Genomic DNA, 8559 nt, shown 5'->3' on the forward strand with positions numbered 1-8559 from the left:
AAGCCCTTTATAATTTAAGTGTTGTAATTGACAGTTTAAGTGAAGCTTTTCGTCACCTAAAATTAAACCCTTTTCTCATTGTTGGTGTGAGTTTTAACTTCTCCAATGCTTAAAGCTTTTACATTTACCCAACAGAGTAATGTACTCCAAAAATCTATCTCACTTTTTCTCGAGCAAAGTTATGTAATTTTAATTTGATTTTTTTTAAAATTGAAAAAATCGGTTATTTAATATATAAAAGTAGGGTTAAATATGTTTTTGATCTCTTAACTTTTTTAGTAAATTTTGGAATTAGTTTATTTCGAAACTTTAGACCAATTTAGTCATTTATCTTTCGAAATACGTGAATTTAGTCCTTTTAATCAAATTTGGTTAAGTTTATTTGACATTTCAAGCGCGTTTCATAATAATATTTGACTTAACCTTAAAGAAAAAATATGTCAAACAAAATAAATAACTCAAATTCAATCCTGAAATGCATATGAAATATCAAATAAACCTAACAAAATTTAATTAAAAGAACTAAATTTATGTCTTCGAAAGATGAAAGATTAAATTGGTCTAAAGTTTCAAAATGGACTAATTCTAAAATTTACTGAAAGTTAAAAGACCAAAAACATATTTAACCCATAAAAATACACTAAATTTACATAATTTTTTTGAAGAAAAATTACTGAGTAAGTATTTGATGGAGTGAAAAGGAAAATTGGTTTGCAAATGAATAGAAGTGGTTGATAGAATGGACCATAATAATGCACTGAAAAGCATTGTATTTTGCGTATAGATATTAGTATGGTGGGGTATCATGACTTCTACCTACTGCTAAATTGTGGTACCAATTCTAAGAACACTGCCACTAAACTCATTCACCCTATTTTGATAATGACATAATCTTTCTTATGCACCCATTTTATCAATTCCTCAATAATAACATTAAGGACACTAAGTTTCTTAGGGTTATCATTTACAAGTCTAATAGTTTGGTAAAAGGGAAAGAATCTACTAAAACATTCAATGTTGCAACAATCACTAACAGTGAGTGATTCATCATGTTTGTTATGATGATGATGATTCATTCATTAGGATCTAATAGATTTTTATGGTTTACATATAAAAAGCTAAGTGGGTTTGAATATGTCCTCCCAACAAATATTGTATTTTTTTTTCTCACGATTCATAAAATTATTTTTGTACTCCAAATTTTGAATTAGTTATTCTCACTTTTTAGTGGGAGGTTAAAATTAAAAAATAAAATTAAGGACTGAAACAATTGAAAATAAAAATACAAAAATTGAAGATATTTTGGGTTTAATAGAGGAGAAGACATTTCTCTCTTTTTTTTTATGTTGGTGGAGAAAAGCAAAACATGTGAGTGGGACATGTTTTTTAATCCTTCATTATCTAATCAGATAAAGAAAAAAAATTATGTATTCAATTCTTATGAATAACAAGAATTTTCTTATGTTTTTCTTGACTTTTTCCTTTTTTTTTCTTCTATCTTCTTGTATGTTAAAGAATGGGCATTATTTTTTAAAAAAGGACAACACTGGTAATTCTAAATTTATATTTGAAGGCAAAAATAAAACTGGCAAAAAAAAAGAAAAAAATAAGTATTACTTGAAATTACTTTAAAAAAATAAAAGTAATGCTAATAATAAAATTAGAACTTGTGAAAAAAAAATAATTAAGACTATATTTTACAGGAAGGAACCTAAGAGTGAGTAAAAAAATAAAATAATATATAATGTTTGAAGTCTCATATCGCTTAGAGATAAGATCATTTCATAATATATAAGTGAAGTGTAAATCTTACTTTGTAAACTGGTTTTATAGGTTGATTTAATCTTAAACTCCATTTTTAATATGGTATCAGAGTCAGATTAGAAACTATATTAATGGGATGAATCAGAATATTTTCAATTAAACTAATAGTAATTTAGTGTAGCTAATTATGTAATTAGTAACATTACGCCTAAATAATGTTCAAACTGCAGTTGAAAAATACTCGAATAAAGTGGTTTTATAAGATTATTCGGAATAGAAATAAAAATTGAAATGTAGCATAAAACAATAACATTTGATTTCATTGGAAACATATACGCAAATTTGAACTTCCCTGCCCTCCATCTTTCATAAACAAAGTTATTACAAGTTTAAGATATAAACATAAACAATGAAAAGAAAAATGATGTTGCACTTGATGATGAACAATTAAACAATGTTGAATGTTTTGTTTGGCTGCAGTTGTCGAGTTTTGGTGATATTAAAATGTGTGTTAGATGTGAAATGGAATGATAGTTGATGATGTGTTGTTTAGTACGGGTTCAATGTTAAAGCTACCATAATATACAATAATATATGCCTAACAACTACTACATTTCATTACTCATTTATCATATCATTTAATTGTTTTCCAAAAAAATTAATTAATGATTAACTTTTTTAAAGAAGTCTATTTTAGTAATGTCAATTTTTCATTCATAGATTTTCCAAACTCTGAGAATTTCAAGTTGTGATTCACTCAAGGAACGTTGGTGTATACAAGTTTTGTATAAAATAACAAAGAGAAAAATTAAAATAAATGTGTGAGAAAGAAATTATATAATAGAAAAACTAAAAGAATAATGTTATAAAAATATTATTTTCGTGAATTTATTTTAAAAGTGGTTTAACTTTTGTTTTTTAAGCTTCATTTTTTTATTTACAAGTTCTGCCTAAAGTGTCTTGTATTTTCATAAAATCAACATTATCAATATACTCATTCACCTTTTAAATTAATAAAATATTTTATTATTTGATAAAAATAGAAAAATCTAATTTGCATATGAAAGACAAAATAGCACAATCGTAAGAGGGATTAATCATGGATAAGGGCAATCTTGTGATATACTAAATACAACACTTAAAATATTTTACTATACAGAAAAAAAGAAGTACTAATTAGAGATAGTATAACTCATAAGTTACAACTTTAATAAATTACTATATGTATCTCACATAATAATAACAATAACATTTATCAGGAACCGAATTTTACTAAACTGTTTTTTTCTTTATTTATGGAAAAACTTTAATATATAACTTTTTCAGATACTGAAATTGAAATAAAAACATTAACATTTTATTACAACTAAAAAAGTAAATCAATATAAAAATACTACAAAAAGAGAAAGTATCACATAAATACAAAAATAAATGGCAGAACAATTAAGGATATAACTAAATGATAGATAGTGAATTGTTTTTGTATTATTCAAATAATTAAGTGAACAAGACCTTTTTCTCCGATAACACGTTAATCTTTTTCAGAATCAGGATTGGATAAGAAGTTTCTAAAGTAAGAAATTATAAAACTAAAATATTCTGAGGAAATGTACTAATATTTTTTAACTGAGAATTCCTTTATCAACAATGTTGCTCTATAAAACATCACCACAGGATTTAAGTTTAATCTAATTGAACTAATAAGAGTTTAATTTCCTTCATCAACTAATAAAAAATATTCTTCAAGATTACTGTTGTAGACTGTTGTATGAACCCTACATCAGAAAAATTACCCTTTCAACCATATCATCATCATCATTATCATTGTGTTTTCTCCATTGGATCAACAAAGCCAATTTACCAAAAAAACCCCAAAAACAGTCTCCACCAGCACCAAACATTTACACTACCTACCATATATTGCTATCTTCCCTCTCAGTAACAACCAACTCTTTCATTTCATCAGATCAAACCATCACATTGCATTTCACTTTACTGCATCAACCATTATCTCATCTTCTTTTCTTTTCTCTCTCCAAAACACAAAAGTACAAAACCACTCACTCACCATTCTCTCACTTTCTTTCTCTATCTCTCTCTTATCAGAATCCCATCTCCCTCTCTGTGCTGCATCTCTACTACCCTTTCTCTTATCTTCCCAAACCCACCAAAAAAGAATCAATTTTTTAATCACCCTGAGGAAAAAAAATCCCTTTTTTCCCCCTCAATCAACGCAACACGCTTAAATTACCACCCTTCTTCCTCTCTCTTTCTTTCTATCTCTCTCACACGCGCGCACTCCTCCTCCTAAAGGCTTTACCTTTCGCGGAATCGGAATCGGAATCGGTGATCTAGATGGGCATAATCAGAAGCATGAGATCGAGGTCGCATCGCGTCGTGCAGGAGCAAGAAGAGTGTGTTGGTGACAGCATGAGACAGAGTTGTTGGGCCAACATGCCCCAAGAGCTTCTCCGAGAGGTTCTCCTACGAATCGAGGCCTCCGAGGACACGTGGCCGCCGCGGAAGAGTGTCGTCGCCTGCGCCGGCGTGTGCCGCAGCTGGAGACAAATCACCAAAGACATTGTCAAAACGCCCGAACTTTCCTCAAAAATCACCTTCCCCATTTCTGTTAAACAGGTTTCTTCACCACCCTTTTCCTTTTTGCCTTCAATTTTCTGTGGGATTTCCTCAAAATTCAATTTTACTTCACGCACTGCACATAATTTGACACTATTAATTAGAGATCATAGTAGTTGATACCACTTTTTTTTTCTTTTAAGACGGTTTTTAACTGTTAACCATTTTTATGTATCGGTCTTTATTTCTTGAAGCGTATTTTTGTTTTCAAACTTGTACTTTCGTTTTGGTTCCTGAAGTCAAGACTCTGTTAACCAACAGAGCAATAAATGGAGATTGGAGTGTAATATGGCCCAAAATATTCTGGTGGTGGTTAATCGCCAGAAATTTTCTCTTAAGCGACAATTTTTTTTTGCATTCAAACTGTTAAAAAATTTGACAGTTTTACTGAACAGAATTAGGTCACAGTTGAGGGCAGGAATCAGAAACAAAATTAAGATGTGATTGGATAACATTAATATAATTACTACAAAAGTTACTAAATTTGCAATAAAATGTTTATGTACAAGTGCATGCATCACTGTTTACTGATATTCAGTTAAATATAAACTCTCTCAAAAAGAAAAGTGTAACTCATTTACTTTTCTATTAACTTTTTGTTGAGTTGAGAGGGTATTTTGTACTTTTTTGGTGATGGGATTATTTTATTGATTGGGTTTGGTATTATTCCTCATATTAGCATGATTGTTTGATTCAGTGCAACGAGGTTTTCTTGTGTTACCCACTGTTTGTTTTGTTTCTTCCTAACGTTGGTTTTTGTGAAGAATCATGACGATATTCTTGGCTCGATGTTGTGATGAGTTGTGCTTCGATTTCTTTATGGTTGAAAAAAATAAAAGAAAAATATTGATTCACCCCGCCTGTGGCGTGAAGGCAAGGGCGAAGGTAATTGTGAGCTGATGGATAGAGTTGAACCAATGAACTCATTTTTGGGGTCTTTCACTTTCATTGTGTGACTCTATTAAATATTATTAACTTCGTTTCTTTGGAATATTAATAAGATGGTTGTGCATTTCTTTTTTCTCATCTTTTTGTATGACGTATAGGAATATAATGCATGAATTAAAATATACCGAACCTCCTTGTTTGTATTAAAATCACTCTAACTTTTTAATGTCTTTTATCTGTCCTTTTAATTATCATGACATTTCATATGCTACTGCTTTTCTCTTCCTTTTCATAAATTAATTAATGCCATCCCGATAAATATTTGAGGGAGAATGTCGTTCTTCATAGTGGTTCTATCCAACTATAGCAATGGTGAATTGTTTTTGGACAGATTGTGTTTTTTGTTGATTTCTAACAGTATCTACTGGGAAAAAGAAACTGATAAATTCCTGCCTATTCTGTATAAATCCCTCTAATGTTCATTTTATCCTTGTGGAAAATTGTTATTTTGGTTGGACCATGATCTTTGTGGATATTTTGTTGCATAACACTATATTCCCTTTTTGCGCCTCCATCACTAGGATTGAATGTTCAATATCACTACTTAGGAGGCTGGGACCACTATATAGTGATGTCACTATTTTAATTATTATGAAGTTTACATGGGCGTTTACTCACTAATACCTTCCACAACATTTTGAGAGGACCACTTTAAGTGGCATCTGGGTATTGTCACTGTTACTATTGGCATGGCATCCTTAGTGTGCATCTTTCATTGATCCTCGTTTTCTTATGCTGCCCAGTTGTTCCAATTTATCTGGGATTATTATGTTTTGATTGGTTTGTGGTCCTTGTTATACAATATACTGGCCAAAAGGGTTAAAGAAGAGGTTAAGCTTTTGAGTTCAGTGGGTACCAGAAGGTTCAGTGGAATGCTCTGATTTTTGTTTTTATTTCCCTGCTCTCCATGGTATCGCACTAAAGATTCCCTTGTTCACTGCAAAGGCATGATGCTTGAATGTGACTATTGTGCTTGTCTTTTATTACTTAGTACTTCATTATACTGTTTTCCTTCTCTTGTCATTGACATGTTTTCATCTGTGAGTAATTTTTGCAGCCTGGCCCAAGGGAGAATCTCCTCCGGTGCTTTATAAAGCGCAACCGCTCAACTCAAACGTACTATTTGTTTCTCAGTTTAACTAACAGTAAGTATATAATAAAACTTGTGGTTGAATCTTCCTGTTTTAGCTTTAGATTCTTTGTTTTTCCACCATTATTTAATCCTAAGAGAGTGTGTTCTTCATCGCAGCGCTAGCTGAAGATGGGAAGTTTCTTCTGGCTGCACGCAAGTGCAGACGTCCGACATGCACAGATTATATCATCTCTCTTGATGCAGATGATATGTCAAAGGGAAGCAACTCCTATGTCGGGAAACTAAGGTGTGATGTAATTTGGCACTGTGGTCATTGTTTGTTGTCTTGTTTATTATTGCATTGACTTACACCTTTTTCTTTTCCTTTTTAACCAGATCAAATTTTCTTGGAACAAAGTTCACAATCTATGACAGCCAGCCACCTCACTCGGGGGCAAGGATTATGAAAAGTCGCTCCACAAGGCTGGTGAATCTAAAACAAGTTTCGCCGAAAGTCCCTACAGGGAACTATCCAGTGGCTCACATCTCATATGAATTGAATGTGCTAGGCTCCCGGTAAGTTTTACATATTGGAATTGTAAGTAGATCTTCATGCATGAAATTAACTATTGCTCATACTTGTTATATTTATTCGTATAAATTTTAACCTTCCATTCATAGATTTTCTTTTGGTAGACATTGATGCTTTGAATTAGGCAAAATGTTTGCTGAAAATATATTAGATAACTTTTCATCCTCTTTATTTATGTAATACTTACAATGTGTATACCCTAAGCAGGGGGCCTCGGAGAATGCATTGTGTCATGGATTCCATTCCTGCCACTGCAATTGAAGCTGGAGGAGTAGCTCCTACACAGACCGAGTTTTCTCTTAACAACATAGATATGTTTCCTTCTTTCCCTTTTTTCCGATCAAAATCAAATCGTGTAGAAAACACCATGTCCGGACCCCTGGTTGATCAAAAGGATGGGATGCTCGTGTTGAAAAACAAGTCTCCTAGGTGGCATGAGCAGCTCCAGTGTTGGTGCTTAAACTTTCATGGCCGGGTGACAATTGCCTCAGTTAAAAACTTTCAGCTGGTAGCTTCTGCGGAAAATGGACCTGCTGGACCAGAGCATGATAAGATTATCCTCCAATTTGGAAAAGTTGGGAAGGATTTGTTTACGATGGATTACCGATACCCTATTTCGGCATTTCAGGCCTTTGCGATGTGCCTCAGCAGCTTTGATACCAAGATTGCTTGTGAATGACAACATGTTTAAACAGGTATATTCATCTCAAACTTCAATATTCTAAAATTTGATTATAGCTTGGTCGAAAGCAATGATCAATAAAAACCTCATAATAGAATCTAGGAGATGTTTATAGAAATCCCATTTGTAGATCACTGAAATGACATTTTGGTTTAGCTTACCCTGTTGTAGTGCCATGATACAACAGTAAGGTTATTATTTAATGTTGGTCCAAGTAATGAGTTTCCAAAATCCCATGTTAAGAAATCAAGTACCTATTAAAGGATGAGAAGATAATTACTTGAAAACTTTATTAGTTATTCTTTCTATCTATCTAGCATATTGATTCCATTTTTGTTTCTTCTGTTTGTCAATTGACCATGCTTGATTCTTGTTTATGCCAGCTTGAATCCAGATTATATAGCTATCTCTCTTACTTCTGGGAGAAGGATGGTTTAAAAGCACTTGTTGGGAAGCAGAAAGATGAAAAGATAAAATTGGTTGGAAGGGTGTTGAACTGAATTTTAAAGGTCCATTCAGTTTTCTAGGATCACAATTCACCAGCTCTTGGGAGAAGACACCATGAACTTGGAATATTATTTGAAACTCCTCCACCCTCACCTCCACAAGACAACACAAAAAGAGAAAAAGGGAAAAAAAAATACTTTTCTTCTGCCTCCGTGTACATAAATGATATTTTTCATTTATTTTTGTCTTTCAACAACTGTCTGGTTGTTTGTGGTATTTAAAACATGTCCCCCACAAGACATGTTTTTGATTATGGGACTACTATCTAGCTTTCAACTTATCCTTTCATGAGAACATGTTGTGTTAGTTAGACTACTTGCAAGAAAACAAGTGCAAGCAACTTGTTATGTTCAACTC

At 32.1% G+C, this 8559-nt stretch overlaps 1 protein-coding gene across 2 annotated transcripts; it reads left to right on the top strand.

The window, feature by feature from the left end:
- The first annotated feature begins 3730 nt into the window (after positions 1-3730).
- Positions 3731-8559, top strand: LOC114187705 (tubby-like F-box protein 3). 2 transcript variants are annotated; one of them, XM_028076023.1, is made up of 6 exons: positions 3731-4401; positions 6407-6494; positions 6599-6728; positions 6818-6997; positions 7221-7708; positions 8079-8559. In XM_028076023.1, exons 1-5 carry the CDS (start codon positions 4120-4122, stop codon positions 7690-7692), a joined length of 1152 nt encoding a protein of 383 aa, XP_027931824.1. In that variant the 5' UTR covers positions 3731-4119; the 3' UTR covers positions 7693-7708; positions 8079-8559. The 2 variants fall into 2 exon arrangements, with proteins under 2 accessions (XP_027931824.1, XP_027931825.1); XM_028076024.1 differs by lacking the exon at positions 3731-4401 and adding an exon at positions 4416-5286.

The sequence above is a fragment of the Vigna unguiculata genome, chromosome 6, assembly GCF_004118075.2.
Source record: "Vigna unguiculata cultivar IT97K-499-35 chromosome 6, ASM411807v1, whole genome shotgun sequence".
Taxonomy (NCBI): domain Eukaryota; kingdom Viridiplantae; phylum Streptophyta; class Magnoliopsida; order Fabales; family Fabaceae; genus Vigna; species Vigna unguiculata.

Bases quoted from the DNA above. Each gene is read 5' to 3' on its own strand.
- LOC114187705 (XM_028076023.1), top strand. From the start codon at position 4,120: ATGGGCATAATCAGAAGCATGAGATCGAGGTCGCATCGCGTCGTGCAG. The intron at 4,402-6,406 runs GTTTCTTCACCA...TAATTTTTGCAG, and splicing joins TCCCCATTTCTGTTAAACAG to CCTGGCCCAAGGGAGAATCT. The intron at 6,495-6,598 runs GTAAGTATATAA...TCTTCATCGCAG, and splicing joins GTTTCTCAGTTTAACTAACA to CGCTAGCTGAAGATGGGAAG.